The 19,752-nt window shown below is 41.6% G+C and overlaps 2 protein-coding genes across 16 annotated transcripts in view; one reads left to right on the forward strand and one right to left on the reverse strand.

Annotated features, from left to right (window-relative positions):
* Positions 1-10,036, reverse strand: part of foxp2 (forkhead box P2) — a 105,351-nt gene extending 95,315 nt beyond the window's left edge. For all 12 annotated transcript variants that reach the window (XM_010898241.5, XM_010898245.5, XM_010898244.5 and 9 more), the window contains exons 1-3: positions 9,682-10,036; positions 798-879; positions 95-148 (exon numbers count right to left, since the gene is read on the reverse strand). The gene's annotated coding sequence lies outside the window, so the exon portion shown is untranslated. The remainder of the gene's footprint in view (positions 1-94; positions 149-797; positions 880-9,681) is intronic.
* ppp1r3aa (protein phosphatase 1, regulatory subunit 3Aa) lies at positions 8,376-18,411 on the forward strand. 4 transcript variants are annotated; one of them, XM_020042634.2, is made up of 5 exons: positions 12,869-13,763; positions 14,253-14,305; positions 14,386-14,489; positions 14,654-14,786; positions 14,891-14,981. In XM_020042634.2, the coding sequence occupies exons 1-4, from the start codon at positions 12,946-12,948 to the stop codon at positions 14,690-14,692; spliced, it is 1,014 nt and encodes a 337-aa protein (XP_019898193.1). In that variant the 5' UTR covers positions 12,869-12,945; the 3' UTR covers positions 14,693-14,786; positions 14,891-14,981. The 4 variants fall into 4 exon arrangements, with proteins under 4 accessions (XP_034145998.1, XP_019898193.1, XP_010896534.2 ...); XM_034290107.1 differs by lacking the exons at positions 12,869-13,763; positions 14,654-14,786 and adding an exon at positions 8,376-8,564 and having other exon boundaries at positions 14,891-18,411; XM_010898232.3 differs by lacking the exon at positions 14,654-14,786 and having other exon boundaries at positions 14,891-18,411.
* Positions 18,412-19,752: the final 1,341 nt, after the last annotated feature.

A 19,752-nucleotide genomic window follows, 5' to 3' on the forward strand; every position in this document is an offset into this window, starting at 1 on the left:
TGGCCGTTAATTTGACCCTTCAGGTCGAATAGTGGTCAGCTCCATCATACAACACAGTCCGTGCAGAAGGGTGTAAGGAGAGAGCGTTACTCACCACTTTTGACTTCAGAATGTTGGTGCTCTGCTCACAGCCACTGCATATTTCATCCTGAACAAATGGACATTTGTCATTATGAGCTAACGTTCTGGTGTGTATTCAACAGCGACTACAAGTATAGTACTTTCCAATGCAAAAACGGTTATTGGTCCTAATAAATTCAGTTTATTGCAATTTCTTAAGGGCGTGTCATTCTTGAATTAAGTGTCGAGAAAACTTTCCAGAACTTTCAATGAGAACATTTCTCGATATCCTTCCTCCTGGCCTGCATTGGTCGGATCTAATGCATATCATAGCGTCTGAGCTACAGTAGATTGAAAGTCTGTGAAGTGTGAAAACTAGAAAGGTTGTACTGCAGAGGTGGAATTCTATCATGGTGGACAGATGAAGATTTGTTACAATCCAGGGTGACTGAGCCACAGCCGTGTTGCACCAGAAACTGTCCTGCCCTAGTAGGTACAAATATAGACACCTAGACAAAACCAAATACCTTTTCTACTACGATTAGAGGTGACACCCCCATTGACGTGGCAAGTAAGGACACAAACAGGTTCTAGCTAACTGCACACCAAACATGTAGAAATCACTGTTTATTTTCTACAATCCTGGATAGAAACAGGAAGTATAGCTACACACGGACAGGGACAGTTTCCCTGTTCGGACAGAGAACCCTTGGATTTGAACATATTGGAGTGCTCACCCTGAGGGTGAAGACCTATTGTCCGTCTGCAGTCTCAGGCGGGGGTGGGGGGGGGGGGGGTCCAGAGAACCGTCCCAGTGATCTGTGGAGGGAGGGCGGAGGAGAGAAATCATTAGTTCAAATCATTTTCTCATGCAGCAAACAACAAATCCGGTTTCCCTTTCAGATGGTCACATGTGAACGGGGCCCTGCTGGTGCTTGTGGAAACATGTATAGGATGAAAGTGTGTACGTTTTCTTGCACATAGTGTTATTAGGATGGCTTAAGGGGGGAAAGCAATAAACTTCGGCACAACAAAGTGCACCTGGATTTTCCTGTGAGGTGACTGTATGCCTGAGTGTGTGTGTGTGTGTGTGCGTGCCAGTGTCTGTAAAAGGGTAACCTAGTGTATTTAGGTAATGTACAGTATATCGTTAAGTATGGAACGAATCATTTTCTGAAGCTAAAGGGTGCAGTCTGTCAAACCAGTAAATAACAGGTTCTAACCACAATAACGACATTTCCAGTGTCCTTGTAATTCACCTATCTGCAATTCCGCAATAAACAATCCTCAATCGTCAATCAGCGATTTTCGCAGGCATCTTTCCCTAACGTGAGCTAGGTTTTATGACATTACCGTAAAAACGACAAACTGCAGCCACATAATCTCTCAGACGTTTTAATGCCCATACATCACGTTTAAGCACTTGACCCCTTGCAACATTTGAATTCCCCTCATCGTTGAGCGGGGGGTTTTACGGGCGAGGCCCTCTCTCTCTCTGATACTAAAGACACAGGAACCAATGGCCTGGTCGGGGTGTTCCTCACCATCTCTCCTTTTTGATTTCTGTGACCCCTGTAGGCAGACATCAACTGCTGAATCCAGTGGAATGTGCTCTCTGAACGGTACAAAAAGCCCCCAGCCCATAGAACACTGCAGAAAACAAACCCTTCCAAGTGCCATTCTTTTTTCTGTTTGAGTTTGGGGAAAGAAGTGTTGCACAGTGCAAATATTGCTGTTCTAATTTATGCAGTGGAAAATGGGGGGGGGGGGGGGGGTCTCCCTTTTGTCAACTGTACTGTCATCTGGGGAACTGTCTGTTAGTGAAAACATTTTCTTCTCTAACAGGTACCGGTGCAGTGTGAAAGTAAATACTATGTTGTTTAATACCGGTATGAATGCTTAATAAACATGTAATAAAGCATTAATAAAACACCACCAAATCCCAGTCCAACTACTTAATGTAACACTTATATTTCTGGGAATAAACGTTCAGTGAAAATGTAACCGCCTCACAATAAGGTGGATGAAAAACATAATTTTCAGTTAATGTTCCATTCATCCAAAATGACTTGCCGACTAGAGTTGAATACAGCTTTGGACGGTAAAGAGGTAACACTCCATTCACTGGAAAAGCAATACCAATGCTATTAGTCTGTGTGACCTCCAATTCAAGAGATTTACAAATATCACATGTATCTTTATGCTTATACAAAAATGAGCTTGAAATTCTATCAACTTATAAATACAGACTGCATTCAAGTATTCATGGGTCCTAATAATAGCAAAGGCTGCTATTTACATAAAGCGCCACGCTAAGTCAAGATAAACTATTTAAAATGGTGAGCAGAAATACCTCTACAGCAGCACATAGGAGGGTCTGCGCATGAAAGAGGGACATTATGCTAACAAGTCAGATTACTGTACACAATAATTTTATCTTTAAAGTAAATACCATCCCTGTGTAACAGGGGAGGGGGGCGTTTTGGAAAAGTCATTGCCAATAATATTTTCTACAGTGAACCAATGCCCCTTATCTGTGTTCGTCAAGCAATTCAGGCCCTGAACAAAGATGAGGCTTCAAACTCGTTCTATTCATCGTTGGACGTGTAATTACCCTGGACTCATAGTCTAGACGTTACCGCTTTCACAGTATTTAAGACCCCCTCTCTCCGCAACGCCACTGCGTGCTCCGCTCTCTCTCTCCACTGCACTCCCCGAGCCCCGGCCAACGTTAAATCTGCTTGCAGATAAATTAGCGAAGAATGCAATAAAATGGACACAATGAGAAGGACGTTATCCTCCCCGCTGCTAAATGAGATTTCTTTGAAATGCAGATCAGTAGTGCTAGATTAGGGAGTTTTAGCTGCTGTCAACATCATAACAAAATGCACGTGTGATTGTTCGTCCAGGGCCTTATCTGCTTGCTTCCATCTGGTGCCTTGTTATTTACTCCCCTTGATTTACTATGCAGATCTAAATAAGTCGCATCAAAAGGAAGGCTTACTGCACAATGGCTTCTTAAGCTTCTACATCAAGGTATTTGAAAACGGAGACACATAAAAAGGATGCCCATCAAAGGCCCATCTCTAATGAACTCCAGCATCAGAGGGGGTTTGGGACTGGTTTTAATGCTGCCTGCCTGGCTGATTGTGTCAAGAGAAAGAGGAAGAGCGACAAATCAGGACAACCCATAGCCACTGGAGGTGTCCCTCTGTAGGGCCACAGGAGACCGGCATGCCGCATAGGGCTCCATACAAACCCAGGTCTGTCAAGGCTACTGGGGACCACAGAGTGGAATAGAACAGGAAAGACAAAAAAAAAAAATCCATTGGTTTCCCACACTGACGGACAGCGCCAACATCAGTAACCCTTCAACATCAAGTGTCTCAAATACATCATCGTGACCAGAGAATGGGGGACGAGTTAAAAGACAGCGGAAGAATGAATGTCAGGCCATTTCTAACATGTAGAATTACATCCAAATGCAGGAATGAGCCCTGAGTTGTAATGCCTTTCCTGCTCTGGTTCTGCACAGAGAAACGCTAATCTTCCAAGCTTTTGAACAACGTTTAGGCAATAACCTTTAATTTCATGGTGTATTTGTCACATTCAGCCACACAAACGGATTACAGCTGAAATCTTCCAAGGCTTGGGAAAAAAATGTTTTTACAAATATGAAAAAAATAAGTGCATTAAAAAGATCGCAATCTTCATTTCCATCTCGGTCGAAACGTCGGGAGCCGACAAGCAGGCAGTTTAGTTTACCCAAGAACAATTAGCCCCCGAGCCCCAACAGATCGAGAGACCGTTCCTGGCACATGTGGTCGTGGGGCTATAGCCGCAGGAGCTGGCCAGATGATGATGGGTCGGGGGGGGGGGGGGGGGGGGGGGGGGGGGGGGGCTTGTGGCGTGTGACAGCCACGCGTGTGCCAGTCATTGGCTTCTGGGCATGTCCTGCTTCACAGCTACTCTCTCACACGGAGAGGGAGGCAGGAGAAAAGAAAGAGAGGGAGAAAGAAGGAAAAAGAGAGAGAGAGAGAGAGAGCGGTTCTGGTCCTGGAGACCCTGGGAACCACTCCATACCCTTCTGAGCTGCCTGCCGCCTTCCAGATAGAGAGCTCACCACCGAGAAGGAATTCGATGACCTTGTGGCTTCACTGCAGAAACCAAAGTCCTCCACTTACCCCCCCCCCCCATCCCTCCATCCCTCTTTCTCTGTCTTGTTCTTCTCCCTCTTTCCTCTTCGTATTGTGCCAAGTGGGCACGCTGCCAGTCGCATTTGCAACCACAAGGGACCTCTGCTTTTTTTTTTTATTGTTTAATGAAATGATAAAACAACAGATTTACATATGCGGAAACAGGTGTCGTAACAGGTTTGACTCCTCTTGACCGAACCGTGAAAATAAATAAATAAATACAATATTTTAAAAAAGTTTATTAGCAACAGCTGCCCGGAGGTACTTAGTCTATGATGGGCACTCAAGACAATACCATCTGCCTTGCTGGTTGCCAGAAGTGACAATCTGAATGAAAAAAACAACTCATCAAATATCATACAAATATACCATTGTATGACTGCGCCCATATGTTGTGGCCTTTCTTTTGTAAAAGTAGACGACTCAAGCTAAGGCCCGTCTGCTGAAATCCAGGGAAACCCTACAAGCCACCCAGTGGCCTGTAATTACTCCCCACCAATCCCCTCCTCTAACCAGAGAAGTGCGTCATCCCCTCACATCATCAAGTCCAAGTCCATCCCTCGAAAACTACAGAGAACTACAGCTTCACTGCCTTGAAGTGTGTCATTCATTGTCCACTAAAAGACCAGGCCCGCTGTCCAAGAGCAAATTGGAGGAAACTCGAAAGCAGGCAAAATGTTGGTAAATCATTCAAATATTTAAACTACACAGAGATAATGATTATGGCAATATTTTGGGGTTGTCATGGATTTTTACAAACATTTACAATTCAATCAACTTTAATGTGGCCAAAGACACAAGCACATATAGGCGTACTTTTAAAAAGAGTTTGCTTATATAACACTGCAAAATATCCCAGCCAAGAACATTCGCCTGGAAATATAATTTGTTGTCCTTGTGTCCGAAAAACAATAAAAAAAACTGCTTATTTTTACCCTGGCTGTTTTTATTTAGAGCTTCAGAGCTAGTGAGACCAAAGGAACAAACCTGAGACCGTCGTGACCCCGCCAGAGTGTTGTAGCTTGTTCTAGAGCTACACGGGCAGAAGGCAGCGCCATATGCCCTCAGCCCGGAGCTCGATGCTCTTTCTGCAGCCTAATGTGCCTGTCAAAAGGCATTACCCTCACAAATCCTATGCTTTTTTTTTACTACATGTTTGAAATAAACAGGTTTTTTTCCCCCTCTCTCTCTCTCTTGCCGACAGAATTGTCCTCAGAGACACACAGCACCAGGGAAAGAAAGGTCAGTGTTTGTTTGTGTTTCTGCTGTTTGAGCAGCACATGCCTGCTTTGAATCAATACTGCCCATTTCCTCCCATTTTCCCGTCGTCTCAAACACTGCAACTTTACTGAGCCCCGGGTGTCTAAGAAGCCATGTTAATTGTGTCCACCTTTCCTTCCCTCTGTATAATCCGATTTATGAGATGAAGCCTAGCTAGCGTACATCGATCGGCTCTAGACATGAGTTTTTCAATGTATCGTTAAACAGTTGCGGAGCAATGCCAAGCACTCTGTTATTTCTCAATCCGTCTGATGTGGTTAGTTGTTTACAGCACTAGAGACAGGCTGCTGGCGGATTTTCCCTGAGTGATGGCGACCTTGCCGTTCACTACAAGTGACCCCCCCCCCCCCCCCATCTTTGATTTAGGGCAAGACCCTGGAACCAACACATTCTTTCACACCAGTCCGGCAAACTGTCCCTCCTTTCTTTATCTGACCGAGACTTGAAGAAAGGAAAAGGCTGTCGTCCCTCCACACAGCAGTGGCCATATAGATTAAAGTATTGGCTAGAGAAAACAGGGAAACGTTTGAACAAGTAGTGATCCAAAACTCTCAAAACTATTTTCACATGGGTATCAGAAACCGCAAGGAGAACTCAAACAATGTTCCAGATGATGCAGGTTGGATAATAGCAAGTGCTCATAACAGGGAGAACTAATGGCCTTCTGAAGGATCTACAGGCAAATCACTCGTCGAGGTGTAGGTTATAACTGAGCATCTGCTAGACCTTAGTCGACAACATTACTGCATTCAGGTGAACCACAATGTTAGCAAAGATTTGTCGGTTAGCACTAACACATGATTGTTCACATCAGAGACAAATCTGGCTGTAGTCTGCGTAGGGTTTAGCTTTTGTTAAAGTGCAGAAATCTTCATGAAGTTTTGGGAACCAGCGGATTTTCTGTCATATGTTTGTAGTGCAACAACACTAAAACTGTGGCTAAATGTGAAAAGAAAAACAAGAAATGCCGTTTACCTAAAAACACATCATCTAGGAGTGTTATATATTCACAGAGATCTTGCCAAGCTTTACTTAGGACAAGTGAATATGGTTATCGGTATCCCATCTTTCCAACGTGAGTCAAAGCAGTGAGCAATGAGACACTCCCCTAAGCTTGTCCGGAAAGTCAAATAAATTATGATAGTCCAATAAACACACCGGGGTTCAGACGTGTTTCCAAGACAACAGTTAAATCATCAGAGTCAGAATGCTATCTCAGTTTAACCCATATCCCCTGGACCCACCCAATACCGCTTTCCTGGCCAAAAGTCACAGTGTTTCTTATTCACAACAGCAGCAAGTCCAGCTTATAGAAGTGACCCAGAGCATAACTAAAAAACTCTGAGCTTTTTGCTTCTTACTTACCGAGGCACACAAAACGCCATTACCATGATGTGGATAATTACAGTGCAAGGGGCCTCTTAAGCATGTAATACACTCTTTTATCTTAAGAAGTCAATCTCTTCTAGGCTGACAGCTAGCAGCATATGATCCTGGTAAACAAATACTTTCACGCGGGTACAAAAGTGCCATTAAAGGCCAAAACTGTCAACACAAATTCCATTCTTACAGAAGGAAAGAGTAAGGAGGGGAGAGAAATGACTTGATCACCTCTGGTTGCTTTAACTTGCATGGAGGTTGTCATGGAAACATTTCTATGAAGTTAACAGGGATAAAAAAAAAAAAGAAGAAAATAAAGCTTTTCAGTTTAATTGCCATTAGGCTTAGAGAGCAGTTGACTTGCCCATACATTAAAACACAGACAGTGTTGTGGGCTGATGTTTAAACAAATGAAACTATGGTGCTCCACCCTACTGGATTTTTCTCCCTTCAAAACAGAGCAACACCTCTTAGGTTGAGCAAGCAGCCGTTTTATTAAAAAGGAGAGGTTGGGGGATGGGTCGGGGGACACAAAGGCAAAAGAGAGAGAGAGGCTAGAGTTCACTCAGGCATTTGTTTCAAAGTTGCAATGTAATAAATGAGAAGAGAAAGGATGTGCTTTATTGAAAATAAAGGCCGTCCTACATGACAATGAATGATTTTAAATGAATAGCCCACTCAGTAAGTAGCCCAAACAAATAACACATCATTCGCATTTGCACATTGAAAACAGATCAAGACATTAGGTCATCTACTCTTTCTTACTTTTACTATGAGCAATATTTTTTTTTCATCAGATAAAAAAAAAAAAAGCCTTAGCCTGCGACAGACCGGCTGAAAGCGTACATTTAATTTTGATAAATGATGAAAAGGTTGACAAACATAATACACATCCTTGGAAGGACATTCATTTTCATATTACCATAATGCAGCAGCAAGCCGCACAATGATAAATGCAGCAATCAAAAAATGGATGCAGAGTGGCACGAAAATAAGTGGCCCATGTTACTAATGTTGGTCAGCTGCCATTTGTCCACATTCAACAGCATACTATAGTCTTGACACAGGCAGACAGCCCAGTGAAATATTACTCTCCTTTCCCTAAAGTTAACTTCAACAGAAAAAAAAGCATAGGAACGTGGGCATCTATATAGAAATGTGTACGTACAATGTATTTACTCATATATCAGCGAGAGATAAGAGGCTCCAAATAAGGGGCTGACAAAGGATGGCCCTGAAATATTTCACAAGAGGCGTTAAGTGAACCTTGGAAGGGTATGGGTTGAGGAGACAGAGAAGCACACCTGCGTTTGTGACTGGGTAACACCTGTGGGCCCACGGCACGACCAAAAGGGTTAAGTCCGGTTAATCCGCCCGAAGAAAAAACTGATCACAGGCCATGTTTAGGGATGCAGCACTGAAGGAACCTAGTCAGCCTTTCTATCGGGAAAAAAGCTACACCGAGGCTCGATTTAGGTGCAGTGGCTACAACTGTGGTGAGGTACTTCGGCAGTTTTTTTTTAGGGGGGCCACGACCTAAGAGTAGAAACCCAACATCTGATCCACAAGTCAGTTGTCACAAAGAACTATAGGTAATAGTGAAAAAGTATTATCTGGGCTGTGAAGATATGGAATATGCTGTATACGGTAAGCTGTAAACCATTGCTCTTCATCACTATAATCGCCATCAACAATAATACAGTAGTATAACCAGTGATAGGCCTGCTATTACCAGAATGCACTCTTGTTAAGCATTGGTATGCTAAGCAGCGACAGCAGTCATGGTGGTATTAACATTACCAGTGTAATAGGACCATCTGATGATAGTAAAGTAAGTTACTGAAGTAGCAGGTACTAATCATACTAATGGCGGCAGTATTGATAAAGACACTAATATAAATGATAATTACCCCAGATCGGCCTAATGATAATTTTATCATATTTATTTTGGAAATAAGATTGCATGCATTTTTATCAATATAGCAATAATGAAAGCTTGAATCTTAGTGAAAGAGAAAACTGATTTTCCAAATCTATTTATATAGCCTTTAATGCTGTGCTTTACAAATTATCCCTATAAACTACAGCCAGCCTTTTCTATGGATTTCAAAAGTTTATTTGTACATTTAAAAGAGATTACTTAGAGATTGCAGTGAATTAATGTGCCAATGACTATTCTTTTTTATTCAAATATATTAGCTTAACAAAGATATGACCGTGAGTAGATCAAATACTTCAGAATCAGTTAACTCTGAAATGAAAGGCTAGCTTACTTTCCAGTGTTAGTCCCAACATTATTCTACATGACTTTTTTTTTTGCATTATGCCTTATTTTAAATTGTGGTGATGGCACAATTTACGTATTAATTTCTGATACACACAAAGGAAGGTTGAATGGGAACGGACACATTTTTGGATTTCGACTTCAGAGTCAGGGGTGATAGATAGTTATATCCTTCCTGTTGACTCCCTATTGACTACACCGGACAGTGTTGCTTGAGGCTCCTTGGCAACGAAAAAGCACCATCGCCGACTACATTAACCCACTATTGTTTGAAGTACATAACAAAAAAACAACATTTATTTTTTCAGTTAAAACATATGCAGTAGATTATAGATGGTAGGATTGGTTTCATACGGATGTGGTTCAAAATTAACTATGCCTACTTCATAATGAAGTTTATGAACAATAAGTAGCCTATCGATAACGAGAGAAGTTAGACTCGAGGGTAGAAAGAAATAAAACAGTTTAGTGAAAACTTACCAAGTTTATTTCCTCTAGGAAAACATGAACCACCAGGTGAAAAGAAATCGGTGTGCTTTCAGCTTCACGAAATATTCACACGTGACTGCACAAGTTAACCATAAAGCAGAAAAATGAACAACAAGCCGTAGAGTAAATAAAAGCTCGAATATTCCTCCGCTGGCGCTGCGCTCGGAGATACACGCGTTGTCTTGCGCTCCTGCTGTCTTCAGTCAATGCTGCTGTTATTACTAATGCAACAGAAAAAGCAGTACACTGAGTCCTGTTTGAATGCTCTCGCATGACGCGTAATGCGAAGAAGTAGCTTGTTTTTCCAATACGATTCAATACATCAAGATGTATTCCACGAACTATTTGGGACTAGCTTATTAATACAGCACCAGGGGAGGCACTGCGCGGAGTTAAATGTTGTTATTTTTTGGAGTGCTGCGACCTTGTGTGACGTCATGTCCACCTGCTATGTAAACAAAAAGTATTTTGTAAGTTACATGTTAGTTCGTCTTTGCCCACCCGAAGCCAAAGATAAACAAGCGGTCCCATTTCCACTTAAATGTTGTTTCAAACACCAATATCTAATTGTTTGATCTATAAAGTTGACCACTGCAAAAATAGAATAGTCTGATAAAAGACCTGGGAAGCAGACCTGTTTAAATATTTCCATAACGTAGGCCAATAGCCTATTCTATGATAAACGTGTTTTTTTACTGGCAAGGGTGCATACTGCTCCTAAAGAGAAATGAATCACTGTGAGCATCAATAAGGATGTTTATGTGCATGGTTTGTGCACACCACAGATATAAATAATTTACAAAGTAAATATAAGATACTAAAAGTAATCAACCGGCCCAAACAACCGGCCCACATATTGTTAAGCCCAATTGTTAAGCACAATTCTATATTTTTTAGCAAAAATATAATAGATTTTTAAATAATATTAGTTGTCATTTTAGTCCGTTTAGAATCACATTCAAACCCTGAAACTATTTGAAATATTCTAATGTGCAATGATACAACAACAAAAATCCAGGTTATGCTTTACGATGAGATGAACAATAATAAAAAATAGCTATGTAACTAATGTTTCACTTAAATGTCAATATAAGCCTGATGTGTGATATATTGATCTGTGTAATTTATATTTTTTGATATAAAACAACCTTTTTTAAAGGACAAAAATGATCAGATATCAATGCATCTATGAAAGTTTAGAAAGTTTAAAAGAGTTTTTAAATATATTTTTCAATAAGCGCTCAGTTCTTCTTCAGCGCGGTGGACCAGAGCCCTGACCAGTGTGGTTGGTTGACGTTCACGGTCTGACTTGCTATAAGCTACTTTGCGTTTATTTACTCTCGCTATTTAAAATATTGCGTGAAAGTTATTGTTTTACGCATAGGCCTACAGAAAAACACTATTTTCCTGAATGAACGGTAAACGTTATGTATATACAAATATGAAGACGGCTTATGAAAGAAATGCGATTTTTTTTATTGATTTTGATTATTAAAAGCTAAATTTAAATAATTTGAATCAGTTTTTAAAGTGAATTACTGTACATGTTACGATCACAGCTCTGCTTTGTGGAAAATCTAAATTAAATATTTAAAGTATTTTCGTGCTCAGTTTTGTTAAGCATAACAAATAAATGGTAGACTGCTAAAACAATTTCTAACATGATATTCAAAAGATTACAAACTTGCAGTTTGCACCAGTAAGTCAGTATGTGCAAATGTGAGGAATACATGAAAAGGAATTGCAATTAGGCCTACCTTCAAAATTAAATCAATAAAAGTATATATGAAAAGGTACGATTAAGATTAAAATCTTAAAATAGTTTATATTTTAGTTTATACAAAAAAATAATACATATATATAGTGTATTGTATATATATTAGAAATTAATTCCATTAAAATCTGCAGCAGTCAGATTGAGTATTCCATCATAATTTCTGTAAGTGGAAGGAAAGCGCAATTCGGTGTCTTGAGTACTAGGGAAGAAAAACAAATAAATAAATCTCAAATGTGGAAAATGGTAATTTGCTGTCATCTACTGGTCATTTTGTGTATTTCTTTCACCCAGTCACGGGTATGTAGAGCTATCACATGCGCATTGTTTATTAAGACATTATTGACATTAACTTACCTATGATGATGTTGAAGTGTACATATAGGAAAAGTATTACAATACAACATCTGCTGAAGTCAAACATGATGTGCTGATTACAGCAGATGACCTCAATCAGCATCAAAGTATAACAGACCTTGGCATGGATGTATTCTGCTTTGGTCATACACTGCCATCTACTGGCGAGATCTATTTATTCAGCACAGAAAATATACCTGTGTCGGTTTCAGTTAAAAGGAGTTGTTTTGTGTACAAACACCAATGTACTGTTTTGCACTATGCATGAATAAGTATTGTTGGAAACAAAACCTGCAACTTCAAGACCAAGATAATCCATCTATCCCCCGTAACAATGTTGAACAAAAAATCTATTGAAAGTCTACAGTACACATCTGGGAAGTATTGTATAACTTGCCTACAGTCTGTAAAATGGGTATGTAAGATCTACCTTGTCTGAACAGATAGAAGGACTTCAAATGTAAGTTTATAAAGTAGTTATTACTTTTACATTAAAGTCAGAGAGGTGATTGTTTCAGAGCCAGATGAAGCTTGGTTACTTTAAATTGCCTTGTTCTCCAATTCATATCTCCTTTACACCTCAGACCCGATTCTAAGTGAATGACAGTAGTACAACGGCAAGGAGGATAGAAAGACGAGGGCTCCATTCTAGACGATTGAGACTCAACCCTGGCTCCGTCCATCAACTATGAATGTATTGCTCTGTCAACGCCTGCAAGTGACATGCAATCTGCATGCAAGACGTGTGTGCCAGGGGAAAACCATAAACACCCTCCACCATCTGTACACAAGCAAATGTCTTTTCTCTAATATGTGGAAGTGGTTCAATGTGCAGGAAGGGTCAGCTTAAAGAAGAGTTCCATGTGTACATAGAACAGTTCAATATAAAATGGTAGTTATTATGGGTCTACCACTTTATTGCCACTGATATGAGAGGTTGTTGGGGCAGAAGACTGCTGTGGCAGGACAAGCATATTATATGAGACCTATTAATAGGCCTGACTCAGCTGTAACTGGACCCTGTCTGTCAAGTCACGTCCGCTTGTGTGCCGTCGCAACCAGGGGCAGTCTGGCTCTGTCCTACCTTTCCATCGCAGACAGACAGACTCACAGACAGCTCACCGATGTCTCAAGATCCTCCACATCCTCGCAGGCCCCTCTCGGGCCCCGTGGAGGCTCCGGACACCAGCCCCTGGGGCAGTGGGAACGGCGAGGAGGACGGGGAGTGGTGGGGGGAGGAGGCTGGAAGCCTCTCACCGCAGAGAGGCTCTACCGACGAATCGGACGAGTCGGACGGTTCGGAGCCCGAGCCGCCGACCGTCATCCGCAGGAAGGTTTCCTTCGCCGACGCCTTCGGTTTGGATCTGGTTTATGTCAAGGAGTTTGACAGCGCAGACCAGACCGAGGCACAGGGCGCTAACCCAGCGGAGCCCAGGGCCAATGGTAACAAAGAGACGGACGAGTATTTCCTGTCGTCTCTGTTCGCCGTGCCCTCATCTCCAGAGGAGCTGGAACGGAGACTCCAGGATCAGAAGCTGGAACTGGAGAGCATCGAGTTACTTCCTGGCACCACCATTCTCAGGGTCATTGTCAGGGTGGCGAACCTGTGCTACAATAAATCCCTTTATGCTCGGATCACTCTGGATAGCTGGAAGACGTACTTTGACCTGCTGGCAGAGTACGTCCCAGGCTCCAGCGATGGAACAACAGACAGGTTTGCGTTTCGACTTACCCTCGTGCCTCCCTTTGAGATGGAGGGAGCCAGAGTGGAGTTCTGCCTCAGATACGAAACATCGGTTGGCACATTCTGGGCAAACAACAGTGAAATGAACTATGTGCTGTTCTGCCACAAAAAGGGAGGCAGAGACCTGACAGAGTTGGAGACTCGGACCGAGGAAGTGAAAAACAGCAGAGAGAAGAGAAGCTGTCTGAAAAGCAACAGGCAAGGAGTCTGTCATTCTAGCCCTATTCCCATCCACTCACAACTGATCGTCAGCTGTAACATTTATTATTTCAATATTAAAGCACGGTAGTAAAAATCACTGTAACATTAATTACCAACCAGCAGTTCTGCCTTGCAATTCAGTTTTAATGCTTGAAGAATATGCTTATCTCTTAGTGAAGAAAAATGTGAATATTAGTGTCATTCCAAAATCAATATGTATTTTTTTACTTATTCATGTATGTAAGTGGATGTATAATGTTTGCACCAATGTTTGGTGAGTGTTGGAACATAGTAGAACTGTTGTGGGGATGTACGTTGTGCTAGGCTGCCGTCTCAGGTATTCACGGGATCTCCAGTGTCAATCCAGCTTTCCATGACGTCTGATGTAAACTGGAATGTTTTGTTTGGATAGTTAGGGAACGATGTTCCTTATTGTTTTGCCCCATTATACATGAATGAACATGACCCTTCTCCCTGTGATAACAGTAAAAAGAACAGCGCCGAGGAGAAACCAAAGGAGCTGGCCACAGACCCTCCAGGTGTGTACTGCTCATACTATGTCTGAGAGATCTGAACGCCATGGTTACAAATCTGAGCCTGTGAGCTTTTCTCATTCTAGCCTCAGCAACTCACACAACAGAGGGGATTGCTGGGAAAACAATGGAGAACGCAGAGCACTTGACCTCTATTTTACATCATGAAGATCACAACCCAAAATCCTTGGTAAGGTCAATCATTTTTACTAAAGCACTGACAAAGATTTGGGTTTGCAATACACATTTTACACAACACAAAAAAAGCATTTAACCTCTGTGACTAAACATGTCTGGACGTTAATACCAACCATGTGCTTTGCTCTCTTGTTTCCACGCTTGCCCTTTGTCCAGAGAGGTGTGCACCTAAGCTTGTTACTCTTGAGGGTTTAGCGAGGAACTTCAGCTGACACTTGAGAGCATACCATGCATTCGCATATTCTGGTCATGTGCACGCTATTTATAAGACATGCATCTCAAGTAAATGGTGCGTGCACGTACACCAGTTTGACTTAAAACAGCTATGGCCTCTAAACTTACAATCACATTACAAAAGTAATCGTTTTATTGCCCTTTTCTTCCTCTTGACAGGTGGATAGTCAGAGGAGCAGGCGAAGAGGGGCCCGTTTGGCACGGGTGCAGGAATACTTCTCCCAACGAGACCAGGATTCAACACAGGGGCACATTTCCAATGGACCACTACCACGTGCCTGGGTGGAGAATCCACCTACCGTGTCTGATATCAGAATCGAACCCCTAGCGGGCAGCGCCACCAGTCCCCCTGAATCACATCAGAAGAAACAAGCCAATGATACACCTCAGCTAATGACGTACCACCAGGTAACCCGGCCAATGATACACCCCGACTCAGGGAGAGATAATGGGCTGGCGGCGAATCCCGATAAGGACGATATCAGGATTGAAACAGGGATCGCACCTAACCTATTATCAGACGAGTCAGTGGGCATTCTGGAGGAACAAACCTCTGTTGGTGATCTGTGGGAAGCCTTTCTCTGTGCCCCCGACTCAAAAGACACCAGCTGTGTGTCAGAGTCCGAACGGCCGCTATCTGCAACCGCGGTTTCCCTGTCAGTCGGAGTTGAGGATTTTGTGGCTTCCTCAAGAGTGGAGAATCAACAGGCGGATGACACAGACTCAAACCCAGAAAGTTTAACCCAGCCCACAGGGTCTAAACCTCCGCCGCCGTCTCACAGTCATGAGATGCCAGCGGAGCCTCGGCCACGCTCAAATGTCACCCCCCCCGGAGACGACAAAGCCAGGGTTTATGATCCCTACCAAAGGCTAGAGGTTACTTCTGTAATAAACACTCCCCAGGAATCCATTCCCTCGACCGCGGCCTCTGACGACACGACCCCGCACAGGCACGTAGGGGCAGATCGAGAAAGAGGAGAGCAGGCTTTCACACCCTATGGAGCAAAGCCGGTAACAAGCTTGGAGGAGATGGAGACAACAGATATGACGGTGATGGCAGATTTGCCGAATACCAGTGCAGAAGATAGAATCTTGCATGGAGATTGGCTTCCTTTGGACATGAAATCAGAGTTTGTAGGCGATGTGGAGAAAGCAGCAGATGAAATCGTGACATTTCCGTGGACAATCAGAAATACAGCAGAGGATGAGACAAACACAAAGAGTCATGGAGAGGGGGGTGTATTTACTAAGTCCTATGCTGAGAAAGATGTATTCAGGCAAAATCAAACTGACAAAATAGAAGTAACACATGACCTCACAGAAGGACTGTTGAATAGACAGAGTCAAGCAGAGGAAGATGAATTCGGTATTAACAACATTTGTTGTGAATCAAACAGAACAGAGTTGAAAGAATTCAGGGTGAGTCAAATGTACAAAGACAAATTCAGGCAAAATCAAACAGTGAATGAAGAATCAAGCCTGAATCAATCAGAGGTGGAAGAATTTGGACCGAAACATACCAAAGAAGAGGAATACAGATTATTTGATTACTTCAGCTTAAACCAAACTGAGGTAGAGAAATTCAAAACCAACCAAACTGAGATGGAAGAGGAATTCTCACCCAGCCATCAAGAAGAAAAAAAGGCCAAACAGTGCCATGCAGACAAAGAACTGCTCTTGAATCTGAATGAAAAGGAACTAAACAGAGTGATGCAGACATTTCCAGAAACATTCAGACAATACCAAACACCTGATGAAGAATGCAGTTCAAACAATTTAGAAGAATACAGACTAAATCCGCTTGATGGAAAAATGAGAGACAGAGAGGACTTTGAAAAAGTTGAAGAAATGAGATCCAACCTAACGCATGAAGAGGGATTCTGGTCAAATGAAATACAAGCTGAAGATAGTTATCAGAGTCTAAATGCGGAAGTGCAACACAGAGACGCTGACAGAGATAGGCCTATATCAACACACATCCAAGCTGAGACCAATGACGTCAGGGACATGAACACAGGACTGGAAAAGACCGAAAATGTATCGGACGAAATAACTAGACAAAGAGACACAGAACAGACATATGAAGAGATAAGTATTGAAACTCCTGAAAAAGAGAAAGTTAAGGACTTAACGGAGAAAACAGTGAACACTGAAAAGGAGACTGAGTACGTCTCAACAGAAAAGGAAGAACAGTGTGACATGTCAATGGGAAATGTTGAATGCTCAAGACAAGATGAAAATGGAAAGTTGTCAGAAGGGACAAAAGAACTTATTATCAAGGATGATGAAGAATTATTTGAAAAAGAAGTAGAGTCAGGTGAAGACGAGTTATTCACAGAAGAGAAAGGTTTGAATGAGGAAATGCTAGAAGAGGTGTTAGATTTGCAGTTGGTACATAATAGTCCTTCAGCTGAACAAGACAATGAGGTAGCTTTGAAAGTGGAGATTATGATGAAACAGTCTGATGAACCGGAAATCATTCAAAATGGACCTATCCGACAGACAAAACGGGCTACCAAGAAAGGGTCGACTGACATAGACTCCTGGGTAGATTCACTCATGAAAGCATGTACCGATCCCGACTTGACCTTCACACCGAGGCAAGGCCTTTGCCTAACTACACCCAGTAACAGTACAGAGCCCTCAATGGTCCAGACCTGTGAGTCATCTCCAGAAAGAGGTGCCACTGTCCTCACTCCTCTGTCATCTCTGAGCACAAGATGCAACACAATGGTCAGTGAGGGGTGTGCGTCAAGGGTCAATCAGTGGTCAACCCAAATGCCAAAGTCTGTAGAGGAGGATCAGGAGACACCCAGCAGTCATAATCTTCCCCTTAAAAAAGTGGAGGACGATGGCTTCTTGTCATGGTGGAGGGTGATTTTCTCACTCAGTAGCATAACAAGAGCAATATTCTATGGCCTTATGGTAGCAATGTTTCTCATCACCACACTTATGTATGATTTCCCAGCATGCTTAGCTCTCTCATTGTTTTCACTATATTGGTGGTACTGTGTTGTAAGGACTGAAAGAATGGAGAGAGAGATGTGAGGTGTGAGACTGTGTTTCTAGTAACAATAGTGTGCTTATGTGTCTTTGTATGATTGTTAACACCTTACATTACATTACTTTTATAAACGTGCATAGTAACACACTAATTATCACAGTCATGTGGTACTGTAATATTAGCAATTGCATTATAAATGCAATTTTTATTGCAACTTTGTGTAGGGACAGTTTTACCATAGAGTTATGAGAGCAACATGTGTTACCTTGATTTTATTTGCTTTGTTTGAGTTTTTATGGGCCCAATATCAAGAGATAATGTACCAAAATATCAAGAGATAATGTACCAAAATATCAAAAGGGTGTGCAATCCAATATTCCAATGAAGGAGAACAATTGTTATTGTCTGGGGCATTGGATACAAAAAAGTGCTGTTTTATTTTTTCAATTCAATTTATTTTTCTTTTTTCTTGCGATGAAACGGCTTTGCAGAATGTTTGAAACTCTCTAACCTTCAGACAGGTAGCCTCCACATAGACACATCAACTTTTACATAACATAATCATATTCTGTACATTTTGGAGATCAGGCTGTGTATAATGGCTGTGTGAGGCATTGTCTTCCCATTGTGTCTGAGGCATTGTCTTTTCATTAAAAGTACTGTATTGGACTGAATTGTTCTGGGATCAAATTTCGTATCTGATTGTTTTCAAATTTTCAAGCATATCTTTTGGTCCTAGACCAAATTATATTTGCCAAAAGATATTGCACCAAAAGACATTGCATAAATTGCACAAATGTTGATTAAACACTTTCTTGGTCAAATAATTATGGTATAAATCAAGCTGATGTTAATCAACAGAAAGTGAACTGCAATAGCACTTGAGAGGTGGACTGAATGTCTTCCGTCACCAAAATCACAAAAGTGCTTTCTGTGCTCAGAGGAATCATAAATGCCACAGACTAAAAGACTGGAAACAGTTGGCAAGTTACATTCTGTCCTTACATATTATGACATTACATCATATTATGTGTATGTCTGAATTAACTCTTTCGTACGTAGAGAAAATGCCCAAATTGATGAAACACTTGAGGAACTGATACAAAGACCATTACCAAATATAATGTTAAATAAACATCTCATCATGCTTACATGAATTCAGGGCTATATTACAATATATCAGGGACTTTGAAAGAAGGATGATTGTTAGGGACTGTTTGGCACTGACTTGTGTCAAAAACTTCCCTCAGCCCACTGATGTTTCAAAAAATCACTAAGACAATTGATTCCTAACCCACTTGATCACTTATGGGGATTATAATGCGACACCTGACAGTTCCAGACACTTGTAGCATCGATGCCAGGACACATTGAAGCTGTTCTGATGACTTGTAGAGGCCCAACACTTGTAGAGGCCCAACACTTGTAGAGGCCCAACACTTGTAGAGTCCCAACACTTGTAGAGGCCCAACGCAAGCAAGTTTATTTATATAGCACAATTCATACATCGAAGAATGTGCTTTACAAAGAAAAATTCAAAAAGATATATAAAAATACAATAATATAAAAACAAATGAAAACATCATAATAATAAAAAATACAGTAAGAAAACATAAAGATTAAAAATGGGATAAAAACATAGGAAGCAATAAGGCTTCAAACCTATCAGAAATGTATTCAGGTCCTAAACCCTTTAGAGATTAATAAACTAAAAGCACCACTTTTAAATATATATTGTAACTGACTGGAAAGAAGTGATGTGCTCTGTTCTCTTGGTCCTGGTTAACATTCTAGCAGCAGCATTCTGAATGAGCTGCAGCGGTTTTACAGTTTTTTCGGGACTCCAGTTAAGAGGCCATTATATTAGTCAACCCTACTAGAGATAAAGCTTCTCTTGGTCATGGATGAGCTCATGGATGAGGTTCTCTTGGTCTTCTTGGGACACCAAGCGTTTGATTCTGGCTATATTTTTAGATGATAGAATGCTGTTTTGGTGACTGCTTTGAATGACAGTTAA

Source organism: Esox lucius, chromosome 23, assembly GCF_011004845.1.
Source record: "Esox lucius isolate fEsoLuc1 chromosome 23, fEsoLuc1.pri, whole genome shotgun sequence".
NCBI lineage: Eukaryota > Metazoa > Chordata > Actinopteri > Esociformes > Esocidae > Esox > Esox lucius.

What these genes read in the sequence shown, in the direction of transcription:
- ppp1r3aa (XM_010898232.3), top strand. Translation starts at nt 12,946, where the DNA reads ATGTCTCAAGATCCTCCACATCCTCGCAGGCCCCTCTCGGGCCCCGTG. An exon ending in AGCTGTCTGAAAAGCAACAG is followed by an intron (nt 13,764 to 14,252) that starts GCAAGGAGTCTG and finishes CTGTGATAACAG; the next exon opens with TAAAAAGAACAGCGCCGAGG. An exon ending in GCTGGCCACAGACCCTCCAG is followed by an intron (nt 14,306 to 14,385) that starts GTGTGTACTGCT and finishes TTCTCATTCTAG; the next exon opens with CCTCAGCAACTCACACAACA.